The 13,702-nt window shown below is 37.0% G+C and overlaps 1 protein-coding gene across 1 annotated transcript; it reads left to right on the top strand.

Moving 5' to 3' along the window:
• Window positions 1-9,703: 9,703 nt before the first annotated feature.
• Window positions 9,704-10,654, top strand: LOC123802705 (olfactory receptor 5J3-like). Its single transcript, XM_045813573.2, has one exon. The coding sequence runs from the start codon at window positions 9,710-9,712 to the stop codon at window positions 10,652-10,654; it is 945 nt and encodes a 314-aa protein (XP_045669529.2). The 5' UTR covers window positions 9,704-9,709.
• Window positions 10,655-13,702: the final 3,048 nt, after the last annotated feature.

Raw genomic sequence — 13,702 nt, forward strand, 5'->3', positions numbered from 1 at the left:
AACTGCTTCCTTGTGCGTTGATTAGGCCTGTCCCTCTGTTGCTGTTCCAGCTTCTTGAGGTGAGAATATAAAAATTGCATTTTAGATTTTTCTATTCTTTTGAGTGAGGCTTGGGTGGCTATGTATTTCCCCCTTAGGACTGCCTTTGCAGTATCCCATAGGTTTGAACTGTTGTGTTTTCATTCTCGTTGGTCTCCATAAGTTGTTTAAATTGATTTTTGATTTCCTTATTTATCAAATCATTCCTGAGCAGGATGGTTCTTAGTCTCCAAGTGGTTGAGTTTCTTCCAAATTTTTCCTTGTGGTTGAGTTCCAATTTCAGAGCATTGTGGTCTGAGATTATGCAGGGAATAATTTCAGTCTTTTGGTATTGGTTGAGACCTGTTTTGTGTCCCAGAACATGGTCTATTCTTGAGAATGTTCCATGGGCATTAGAATAGAATGAGTATTCTTTGGTTCTGGGGTGTAGTGTTCTATATATATCTATGAGGTCCAACTCATTGAGTTTGGCATTCAAAGCTCTTGTTTCCTTGTTGATTTCTTGCTTAGGTGATCTGTCTATTGCTGATAGTGGAGTGTTGAGGTCCCCTACTATTAACATATTTTTATCTATATGTCTCTTTTTTGTGGTTAAGAGTTGGCTTGTGTGTCTTGCTGCTCCCCTGTTGGGGGCATATATATTTATAATTGTCATATCCACTTGTTGGATACATCCTTTAAGAATAATATAGTGCCCTTCTGTGTCTCTATCTATAGTCTTTAGTTTAAAATCCAATCTGTCTGATATGAGAATTGCTACCTCAGCTTTCTTTTGAGGTCCATTGGCATGAAAGATGGTATTCCATCCCTTTATTTTCAGTCTGAATGTATCTTTAGGTTCAAAATGAGTCTCTTGTAGACAGCAAATGGATGGGTCATTTCTTTTTATCCAATCTGCAACCCTGTGGCATTTATGGGAGCATTTAGGCCATTCACATTGAGACTGATTATTGAGAGATATGATTTTAATGATGCCATGTTGCCAGTAAAGTCTTTGTTTCTATAGATTGTGATTTTCTGTTCCGTATCCCTCTTGGGGCCTTTTTACTTTTATAGAATCCCCCTTAATATCTCCTGTAGGCTGGTTTCATGGTTAAGAAATTGGTCAATGACTGGTGATTCTGGACGGTCTTTATTTCTCCATCAATTCTGAATGACAGCCTTGCTGGATAAAGGATCCTTGGCTGTATGTTTTTCTCTGAAAGAGCTTTAAAAATGCCCCCCCCAACCCTTTCTCTCATTCCAGGTCTGTGTAGACAGGTCTGACGTAATTCTGATACCTTTGCCTTGGTACGTGAGAAATTTCTTTGCCCTGGACACTTTCAATACTGCATCCTTGGATTTAATATTTGCGATTTGCACTATGATGTGACGTGGCATAGTTTTGTCATGGTTGAGCTTGGGAGGGGTCCTCTCTGCCTCTTGGACATGAATGCTTGTTTCCTTTGCTAGATTAGGGAAGTTTTCAGCTACAATTTGTTCAAATATCTCTTCTAGACCTCTGTTTTTCTCCACCCCCTCGGGGATGCTGATGATTCTGACATTGGAATGTTTCATTGAGTCCGTAATCTCCCGTAACCTACATTCTTGAGAATGGATTTTTTTGAGTCCAGATTCTATTTTAGCTTTGTCTTCTACTAACCCATCCTCCAGTTCGCTGATACGTTCTTCTGCCTCATTCACCCTGGCTGTCAGAGCCTCTAGTTTTGACTATATTTGGCTCATAGAATTTTTAATTTCTGCCAGAGTCACTCTCATTTCTGCCCTTAGAGATTCTATATTCTCATTAACATTTTCATTAATACTTTTTTCAAGTCTACACATCGTCTTGACCATTGTTTCTCTGAATTCCATTTCTGATAATTTGGTTATATCCATATCCATTAGTTCTGTGGCAGAAGCCACAGGCTCATTGTCTTTTTTTGCTGGGGCAGATTTCTCCTTCTCGTCATTCTGATGAGGAGAGGTTGTGGGGTTGTCCAGAGCCCAAATTATTGACCGGGACCCAGGCAGTGCGCACTTGTTTTATAGGGATCTTAGGGATGTGGGCTTCTTGATTTTTCAGCCTGCCTTCTGGGGGAGGGGCCTGCTGCGCCAATACTCAGGCAACCCTGTGTGGGTAGAGTCTCCGTGTCCCCTGCGAGGCGGGATGGGGATGGGCACACTGTGAGCTGGTATTTCCAGGCTTTTATTCTCTGGCGGCTTTCCCTGGCGGTTTGCTATGCCTCTTCTGAGAGTCAGAGCAGCAGTGGCCAAATCTTAGCCTCTGTCTCAGAACAGAGGAATCGTGGACCATTCTCCACTGATGTTCTGGCCACTTTAACTCTGTTTCTGTTGGTGCTGCTCAACCCTGCAGCATACTGGAATGTGCACCCCACACCCGGCGTCCCAGCCCTCACTTCCAGGGCCGGCACATCTCTGTCCTTTGTATTTCTAACACCACCAGCTGCCAGCCACCCTCGCATGCTCCGGAGCTCCCGGTCTCAGTCTGGTTCCAGTGAGCACACCAGAGCTCCATTTCAGTCTGGTCACGTGCATTCCCCGACTCACAGTCTCAGTCTGCTCTCTCATGGGTGCCGTCCGTGAGTTTGCCCGCTCCCCAGTGCAGGTGGCTACCGCCTCCCGGTGCCCAAATGCAGTGGCTTCCTCCCCCTTCCTTTTACCTTCCGATATCTGTGTGCAGTTTCATGGCTCCCCGATTCATACCTCAATACTCAGCGCTGGAGATGTTCATTTGTAGAGATCCGGATGTATCTTCCTGCATCTCATGCTGATTCCGTGGATGTTCAGGATGGTCTGGTACTTATCCACCTCGACTCAGAAAACTGGCTGAAAAAGGGGTCCCCTACTCCTCCGCCATCTTAACTCCTCCTCCTCTGATTAGCTGTATTTTCATTGTCATTACTTTCAAAATATTTTCTGTTTTTTTATGAGTTCTTTGACCCATAAGTTTGTAGATATGTTTGCTTGATTTCAAAATATTTGGGGATTTTCAGATTTCTTTTTGTTATTAATTTCTAATTCAATTCCATCATGGTCAGGAAACATACTCCATATCATTTCGATCTTCTTACATGTATTGAAACTTGCTTTCTAGCCCAACGTATGGAATACTTTAGTGCATGTTCCATGTGTATTCAAAGAATGTTTATTCTGAAATTATTGGATATAATGTGCTATAAATGTCAGTTATGTCAAGGTGATTAATTGTGTTGTTTAAATAGTCTATATTACTGAATTTTTTGTCTACCTATTCTATAACTTTTAATGAGAGAGGAGTATCAAAGTCTTCAATTATGACTGTAAACTTGCCCAACTCTTTTGTTAATATTTTGGTTATGTTATTAGATGGTTTTATAATTGTTATGTCTTCTTGAAGAACGGATCCTTTTATTATTATAAAAGATTCCTTTTTACTTTTGGCAATCTCTCTATCTTAAAGCATACACATCAACTTAATGTTTGCTTTTAATTTATATATTTGTTCCCATCCTTTTACTTTGAACATATCCAAGATCCTATATGTAAAGTCCAATGCTTGAAAAGGGGTGTGGTTTGTTTATTTTTAAATCCAGTCTAACAATCTATCTTTTTATTGGACTGTTTAGTTCATTTATATTTTCTGGTATTACTAATATGATTTAATTAAGTCTAGTATTTTACTATTTGTTTTCCATTTGTCCCATCTGACCCTTTGTGCCTTCTTTAGATTGAATTTTTATTTTTGCTTTATTCCATTTCATCTGTCAGTTTTTGGATATGCTTTGTAATAGTTTTTAGTTCTTGATCTATGTATTTTATTATACATTGTTTACTTAATAAAGTCTGCCTTGAATTAATATTTTATGTCAATGTATAGTGCAAGAACAATACAAAATATTTTATCATGTTCTCACCCAGCCTTTGTGTTGCTATTGTTATATATTTAATTTCTACCTATGTTACAAGCTCTTCAATGCATGCTATTCTTTTTTCTCTAAATGGTTAGAGTCTTTTGAAATTATTTTTAAAATATTATAATTGCCCACTTATATTTTTGAATTGATTTTTTATTATTAAATTTCAGATATGAGCCCTTTTATTTCAATCCTTATTTTAGACATGAAAATATTAAACAATGAGAATAAGTAACTTACCCAAAGTCTCATAACTAAAGGATAACAGAAGCGACTTTTGATCCCAAGAAATTTAACTCTAGAGCTCACAACTTGACCAGTAGTAGGCTATCCACCATTACTGCATTTGGAACAAGCTTCAAGGTTGTAGTTTGCAAAGACCTTTTCTATAGCCTTGGATGGTGCCCTAGAAATCCATTCACATAATCAGGTTGCTAGAAATTTTACTAAAGTAAAATATTTTCACATGAAAAGAGAAAGCCCCCAAAATGGTACATTTCAAGACTTGGCAAATCTGGATTTCTTCCCGAATCCATGTAAAATAATCTGAACTTCATTTGATAGAGAATGTAAGCCAGTGAAGGATTTTAAGGTAGAGAGGGGCTAGATATATTTTAGGGTTTAGAGAGATCACTGCTTTCAACAGGAGAGCATCTGAGAATATGATTTCCAGTTTAATGTTGATTGAACATATTTGTAGGGAGGCTGCCCTTCAGGTTGAGAGCAAGGTTGCTGATTAAATAATTTGATTAAACTTTTGTCCCTTTAGTAGTTTGGAGAGACAAATTTGGGTCACATTTAAAAACCAATCAAGTAACATATATCAGTTGGGGTTCTAACAAGAGAGCTTTTGCTGCAATTGATAACTTATATGAGAGATATAAAAATAAGCTAGGTTTTATCTTTGTTTTGTTACTAATGAGGATTATTTAGTATATAAAAAGCCAGTATAGAGTAAGATGTTAAAAATTCCCAACGTGTAAAGTTTTCTACTCTAAAGATTAAAATAGACTGATTGGCATGATGGGCTGATATTCACGGGTCAGGAAAGAGATATATAGAAGACGAAGCATAAGTAGGCAAAATGGAAAAGAATTAGACTAGATTTTCTCACAGGAAATATAATGAATTCTATAATCACCTAAAGATATAGACTTATTTATTCATTCTCAAATATTTATTTAGCATAAGCTGTATGCCAGGCTCTCTCTTAGGTATTAGGGATAGAGAATGACCAAAACTGAGCCTCTGGCCTCATAGAACTTACACTAAAACCAGAAGTGAATAGATCAATAATTTCATGCCAAGCATAGCATTAAGTGCCACAAAAAGAGATAAAGCAAGGTAAGGGGATAAAAAGTGATGTGACTTTTATTTTAAATAGAATTGTCAGGGAAAGTATCCCTAAGGAGGTAACAGTTCAGGAAAAACCTCAATGAAAATAGGAAATGGAACATGCAAATATCTGGGGGAAAGTGTTTCTGGCAAAGGAAATAGCAAGTACAAGCCCTTGAGATGGGAAGGTGTTTAATGTAGTTAAAAACAGAAAGCAGCTCTGTGTAGCTCTAGCTAAGTGAGCAAAAGGGTAGAACAGTGAGAAGTAATAACAGAAAGGCAGTTAGAGGTCAGATTCCATAGGTTTTGTAGGCCAAGGTGTGATCTTTAGATTTCAAATAAGTGAGATGTTAAAACATTGGAAGGTTTTGAGTTTAGGAGTGGCATAATTTAGCTTACATTATAAAAATTCACTCTGCCTGCTGCTGTGTGGAGACAGATTAAGTGGGAATGGGGATGGGAAGAAGGTGGAAGTCTGTTGCAGCTGTTGATGCAAGAGAAAATAGTGGCTTGGACTGGGGTATCACTAGTGATTGTAGTGAAAAGTGATCATACACAATTTGGAAGGCAGAGTCAAAGAAAAATTTTACCTTGAAATCTTTTTGTATAGATTAAAATAATAGCAGTGATAACTACAGTTGATTCAACATCTATTACATACAAGACACATTACTTATATTACATCACGCCCCTTCGTCCAACAACTCTGGTATAGGCACTATTGACATGAGAATGCAGTTAGCAAACTGGGAAACAGAGGAATCAGTTGACTTAGCCACTGTCTACATCTAGTAAGCAGAAGTAGGATTTGAATCCACTTCTATCTGACTCAAGATATCCCACCTCTGAGATTGAAAAAGCTACAGAAATCATAGTTCAATGGCTGTGAACCTATCAGAATGGATAATTTAACAGAAAGCTAGTAATTGTAGGAAACATGCAATGTTTGAGGTTAAATCTTGGCTTAATAAAGTTTACATTAGTAAGGTAATAAGATACCTTTAATAAGGTAACATACCTAAGTATATATGATTATCTAAAAATTTTCACATCTTTTAAACCCTGAAAAGATAAATGATACAATTGATTAAAAAATCAGTATATTTAAAAACACAGAGACTTGAAAATTTACCCTGAAAAGATAATCAGATATGCTCACACATATTTTTCTTAAAAATGTCCAATCCAGTATGTACAATAAAGCATCTGAATGTTTAATCAAAGAAGAGATATTACATTTGTTTTGTATAATGAAAAATAAATCATACCTGGGAAATTGGGCTTCCAACATTTTTTCCTCTATTTTAAAAATTGTGGTAGGGCCTCCTGGGTGTTGCTATTGGTTAAGCATCTAACTCTTGGTTTTGGCTCAGGTCTTGATCTCAGGGTGATGAGATCCAGCCCTGCATTGGGCTCCATGCTCGGCATGGAGTCTGCTTGAGATTCTCTCTCCTTCTTCCTCTGCCCCTCCCACTCATGCTTTCTCTCTCTAAAATAAACAAATAAATCTTTAAAAAAATAAAAATAAAAATGTGGTAAAATATATACTATTCATTATCTTAAACATTTGGAAGTGTACATTTCAGTAACATTAAATATATTCACAATGTGTACAACCATCATTTCTATCTATATCCAAAACTTTTTCACTGTCTTCAACATAAACTCTGAACCCATTAAACAATAACTCCCCCCAATTTCACCCTCCTTTCAGCCTCCGGTAACCTTTACTTTCTGTCTCTATGAATTTGCCTGTTTCAGGCACAAAATATAAGTGAAATGATACAATATTTGTCCGTCTGTGTCTGGCTTAGCATAATGTTAGCATAATGTTTTCAAGATCCATTCATGTTGTAGTATATATCAAAATTTTGTTCCTTTTTATGGCTGAATAATGGCCCATCATATGCAAATACCACAGTTTTGTTTATCCTAACATTATTTGATGAACACTTGGGTTGTTTTGGTTATTGGGAGTAATGATGCTATGAACACCAGTATACAAACATCTGTTGAAGTCCCTGCTTTCAATTCTTTTGGATATGTACCAAGGAATAGAATTTCTGGGTCATATGGTAGTCTCTATGCTTAACTTTTTAAGGAACCGGCAAACTGTTTCCCATAGTAGATGCACCATTTTACATTCCCGTCAGCAATTCTTCATATCCTTGCTAACATATTTTATTTTCCATTTTCTTTATTATAACCATTCTGATAAGTGAAAAGTGGTAGCTCCTGCTTTTGATTTGCATTTCTCTAAGACTAGTGATATTAAGCATGTTTTCATGTTCTTATTGGCCATTTGCATATTATCTTTGAAGAAATGTCTATTTGAGTCCTTTCCTTATTTTTGAATTGAGTTCTTTTTTTATTATTATAGTTAAATTGTAGTAGTTCTTTATATATTCTGCATGAGTCCCTTATCAGATATATGATTTACAAATACATTCTCTTATTTTATAGCTTGTTGTTTTTGCTTTCTTGTTAGTGTACTTTGATGATACTTTCTTAATTTTGATGAAGTACAATTTATCTATTTTTTCTTTTGTTGCCTGTACTTTTGGTGTCATATCTATAAAATAGTTGTCAATCCAATGGCATAAAGATTTTTCCCCAATGTTTCCTCCTAAGAGTTTTATAGTTTTAGCTCTTAAGTTTAGGTCTTTGATCCCATCTTGAGTTAATTTTGTGCATAGTGTAAGTTAATTTTGTGCGCTTCATTCTTTTGCATGTGGGTATCCAGGTTTCTCAGACCATTTGTTGAAAAGATTGTCCTTTTACCCATTGAATGGTCATTTTCAACTTTTGTTGAAAATCAATTAACCATGTATGTGAGAATTTATTTCTGGGTTCTCCATTCTAGTTCATTGGTTTATATGTCTATCCTTATGCCAGTACCATACTGTTTTAATTACTGTAGCATTGTAGTAAATTTTGGAGTTAGGAAGTGTGAATCCTCCAACTTTATTCCTCTTTTTCATAATTGTTTTGGCTATTTAGGGCCCCTTGCAATCCAAAATGAATTTGAAAATTGATTTTTCCATTTTTGTGGGAAAAGGATACTGAAATTTTGATAGGGATGGCATTGAACCTGTATATCATTTTGGATAGTATCAACATCTTAACAATATTAAGTCTTTTAATCCATGAACATAGGTGCCTTTTTATTTAGTTTTCTTCAATTTCTTTCAGCAATGTTTTGTCGTTTTTAGTGTACAGACCTCTCACTTCCTCAGTAAGATTTATTGTAAGCACTTAATTCTTTTAGATATTGTTTTAAATGGAATGGATTTCTTAACTTCTTTTTTGGATTGTTCATTGCCAATGTATAGAAACATAACTGATTTTTGTGTGTGCAACTTTGCTAACTTTGTTTATGAGCTCTAATAGTGTTCTTGTGGATTCTTTGGTTATATATATATATATATATATATATATATATATATATATATATATAGAGAGAGAGAGAGAGAGAGAGAGAGAGAGAGGATCATATCATCTATCAATAGAGATAGTTTACATCTTCCTTTCTAATTTTGGAAATTTTCCTCCTAATATTTTATTTTAATTCCAGTATCATTAACATAGTGTTATTATTTTCAGATGTACAATATAGTGATACAACAATTCCATATATCATCCAGGGCTTATCATGACAAGTGCTCTTAATATTTTAAAGCAATAAATAGATATCAAGAATAACATAACTGCAAAAAAATCCAAAAAACAAAAAACAAAAACCCACCATAACAATTGTGAACACCAAAGGGTAACACTGGCTCTGATTCTGCAGTATCAGAGAATAAAGAATCTTATTTATATCTTTATACATTTATTTTATTTTTTAAAAAAGATTTTATTTATTTATTTGACAGTGAGAGAGAGAGCACAAGCAGGGGGAGCAACAGAGAGAGAGGGAGAAGCAGGCTCCCCACTGAGCAAGGAACCCTATGCAGGGCTCAATCCCAGGACCCTGGGAGGCAGAGGCTTAACTGACTGAGCCACCCAGGTGCCCCTATCTTTCTACATTAAAAAAATTTTTTTCAATGAAATCTTATTTCTTAGAAAAAAATAAAAGAAAAAATGAGATGCTTACCAGAAAGGGCAATGATAGGTAGATATTACTAAGACAATGAGACTAGGCTACACAAGTTCGCTCTAATGAAGAGGTTAGTGTTACCAACATTTATTTTCACCCACCAACAGTTATATAAATACATGGGAAGTCCCTGGGCCTGAACTGGCTGGATTTGTTGAGTCAAAAGTTGTGATCTCTCTGAAGACTTTCCTACACACCTCTTCCACAGTCCAGACCATTCTATATCCAACATTGTTTGATACGAACTTGCAAGTTAACATGCCAGTTTGGGATGCTCTTTGTACATTCTCATTACGGCTTTTATTTTTCTCATTGTTTTGTAGCTAGGACACCATTTGAAATGAACAACCAAACAGATGTCACTGAATTCATCTTCTTGGGATTTTCCAACCACCCCAAACTACAGGGTTTGTTTTTCCTGGTTTTCTTGATCATTTACCTGACAACACTCCTGGGGAACATGTTCATAATGACAGCCACTAGAATCAGTCTTGCTCTCCACACTCCAATGTATTATTTCCTCAGCAACCTGAGTTTCTTGGACATCTGCTATACATCCACCACCATCCCGGTCATGCTGGTGAACTTCTTCCGGGAGAAGAAGATCATCGCATATGAAGGCTGCCTTTCCCAGATTTTCTTCCTTGTGACATGTGCTGGCACTGAGGGTGTCTTATTGGCTGCTATGGCTTATGACCGCTATGTAGCCATTTGCCACCCTCTTCAATATCCAGTCCTCATGAATGTGAAGGTCTGTGTTTTTTTGGTGAGTGGGTCCTGGCTGTGTGGGCTGGTGAATTCTGTGACACACACAGTGCTGGCAGCCACACTCACTCTCTGTGGGCCCAACCAAATCAGCCACTTTCTTTGTGATATTCCACTGCTCCTGAAGCTGTCCTGCTCAGATACCTCTCTCAATGATTCCATGCTCCATGTGGCCAGTGCCACCATTGGCCTGAGCCCCTGCCTGTTTACTGGAGTGTCCTACATACTCATCATCTCTGCCATTCTTAGGATTCCCTCTGCTCAGGGTAGGAGCAAGGCCTTCTCTACCTGTGCATCTCACCTTACTGTGGTAGTGATTTTCTTTGGAACAGCCAATTTCAATTATGACAGAACCAACATAGGCTACAACCTGGACATGGACATCCTGGTTTCTGTGTTCTTCTGTGTCATAACCCCTATGTTCAACCCTATCATATACAGCCTGAGAAACAAGGAGGTCAAGGGTGCCCTGAGGAAGCTAGCTAGGGAATGTGGGTTCTATAATAAGATCAGCAATTAGATTAACTTTTAATTTTGGAAAACTTCTTACATAATAAAAACATGAGCCTTCTAGCTACAATTATAATAGTGCTCTCTATATAGGATCTTCTGACAACTGTAATGCTCCATCCCACCACACCTGTGCCAAACATTTCACACACTGTGATCTCAAATTTCCTGTGTTCTCCAATCCACTGATATCTGAGAACATTTTCATAATCCACCACCCCCACAAAAAAATATCCAGGACCCACATATTAAAAAAAATCATCCCCCATATTTGCCCAATTTAGTAGCAATAGACAACAACTAATCTGTTGTATGTAACTATGGATATACCTATTCTGAATGTTTCATATAAATAAAATCATATAATATATACCTTGTGTGTCTGGCCTTTTTCACTCGGGGTGTTTTCAAGGCCCATCCATATTGTAGTATGTATTGGTACTTCATTCCTTCTTATTACTGAATGACTTCCATTTTATTATAGGCCACATTTTACTTATCCATTCATCACTTGATAGACATTTTGTTTGTTTCCACATTTTGGCTGTTATGAATAATGCTTCTATGAACATTTATGTACCAGTTTTTAGTGAACATATATTGTTATTTATATAGAGTTTATACCTAGGAGTGGAATTGCTGGATCTTATGATAATTCTATGTTCACCATTCTAAAGAACTGCCAAGTTGTTTTCAAAAGAGTGGCACCATTTTACATTACTAAGAGTGAAGATTCTACTTTCTCTACTCCTCACTAACATGTTATTATATGTTCTTTTTAGTATACCCATCCTAGTGTGTGTGAAGTACTATATTAATGTGATTTTGATTTCTATTTCCGTGGTGGATAATGATTCTAAGGTCCTTAATAAGCACCGCTTCTGTACTTCTCCTTCACATACGGAAAAATTCATGTTGCTAAGGGAGTGTTTGAACTTTAGACACTTAAATCTTAACACCATCTAATGTTTTTATCCTAATTTTGGTGAAGTAAAATACTACAAGATTTTCAACCATACAATCTTTTTCCAAACTATGACCTACAGAGCTGTTTGATGGCTCTGCTTTTTTCTTCTTTAGAACTCTATATCAATAATGTCATCATCAGGTTAGAGTACTGACAGAACCAGAAATCTGGGGACATGAAGACATAAGGATGTTGGTGAGGAAAAAAGGAAGCACCATATGCAGGTGAGCAGCCCTAACTAGGAGAGGCTTACTGCCAAAAGAGTAGGTTGTTAGTATTATAGCTCCAATACACATGCACTGGCAGAGGATACAATATGGAGGAGTCCAAGTCTGAGAGTGAAACTCCCCATGCTGCGTGGAATCCAACCAAATAAGCTCACACCCACATTTACCTCTCTTCTTCCTGATGGTAATGAGGAGAAGCCAATCTCATAGGCTTCTGCCACCTCCAGCTTCCAAATAGAAATCTAGTACTGAACTTTACTCATCAATGTCCCCAAAGAGAAAGGAAACTGAACTCCTCATTGCATGCTGGGAAAAGATGTTTGCCGCAACTTTAATGAGTCCAAGAGAGAATTAATTGTTCACCACTTCTATACTTTCTATTCAAGATGTTGCCCTTGAGTTGTGTTTGCACTCTAAGGAATCCCCGAACAGCTGCTTAGAGATTACATGGGTATTCTCAGAAGACTGGTCCACAGGCATTAATAAAAGTACATTCTAGAAAAATGAATTCATTGAGAGATCAAAGAATTTTTGACTCCTGCATTAAGCAATGAATATGCTCAAGGCATCTCCTGGAATGACATGTCCTCCTCATGCGGCATGGCAGTCGGCAGTCTGTTTTACCAAAGAGTATCCTTTCCATTCCAGGAACTAGAGTAGAGAGCAGCAAGCCCTGATAACAAAGCCAGAAAGGTTTTCTTTCTTTCTTTTATTTTTTTAAAGATTTATTTATTTATTTGACAGAGAGAGAGAGAGCAAGTGGGACAAAGGGCAGGAGAGGGAGAGGGGAAGCAGACTCCATGCTGAGCACAGAGCCTGACCCAGGGCTCAATCCCACAACCCTGAGATCAGGATCCAGCTGGAACCCAGAGTAGGGTGTTCCACGGACTGAACCACACAGGCGCCCCCTGAAAGGTATTCTGTGAGAGTCAATGGTAAGTAGTTTATTTACCATCACAAATGAGAAAACTGCCCCGTGTCAGGATATATCTACCTATTAAGAGTATATTACAAAATATTGTGCATATTTTCATTATCATTTTGATGGCATTTATGTAATGACATTTTAAATATTTTTTTCCATTTGTATGTCAATTTCTACAATAGTACTTATATAAACAACCAGAATAGAATTACTTTAGCAATTATCTACTCCAAAACCTGAGGGGTGCCTGAATTCCTTCATGAAATAATGTGATTAAAAATTTTGTTTATAGTAAATAATACAGAATGCAATGTGTTAGTCCTCTATTTTTCAAAAACAGGACATAAAGGAATAATTTTCAGGGAGAAAGCATAGGGACATTTTTTATAAGATAATTGATATTAGGCACACACAAAGTATTTGTTTAAATTAATATTATTAAATTTGCATAACACTTGTATTTGGAAACATTTATTCACTGGATGGACATTTTTTTAAAAGATTTTTATTCATTTATTTGAGAGAGAGTATGAGTGGAGGGAGGGGCAGAGGAGGATGGAGAGGGAGAATCTCAAGCAGATTCCCTGCTGAGCTTGGAGCCCGGTGTAGGGCTTGATCCCAGGACTGTGACCTGAGCCAAAACCCAGAGTCTGTCACTTAACCCACTGAACCACCCAGGCACCCCCCACTAGCTGGACATTCTTATCTTCATGTTGCAACTAACTGATGTTTGGGAGGCATACTGCAAGCAATTTATTAACTATAATAAAGCCTGAAGTTTGTGAATGATTTCTTTCCCCCATAGTCCCTATGTTAGAAATCTCATAGATTCAGGGTTATTCCTATATAATTTCATTCTCAGTCATTTGCCTTTGAGGGGATTTATTAACTGGGAAAGGAAGAAGCAGAATTGCTGCTGTCTGTTTGGAAACAGCCAAT

This window comes from Ursus americanus, chromosome 12 (genome assembly GCF_024610735.1).
Source record: "Ursus americanus isolate L20-20 chromosome 12, mUrsAme1.1.p, whole genome shotgun sequence".
Taxonomy (NCBI): Eukaryota; Metazoa; Chordata; class Mammalia; order Carnivora; family Ursidae; genus Ursus; species Ursus americanus.

Excerpts from the sequence above, each read along its gene's own strand:
- LOC123802705 (XM_045813573.2), top strand. The coding sequence starts at position 9,710 with ATGAACAACCAAACAGATGTCACTGAATTCATCTTCTTGGGATTTTCC.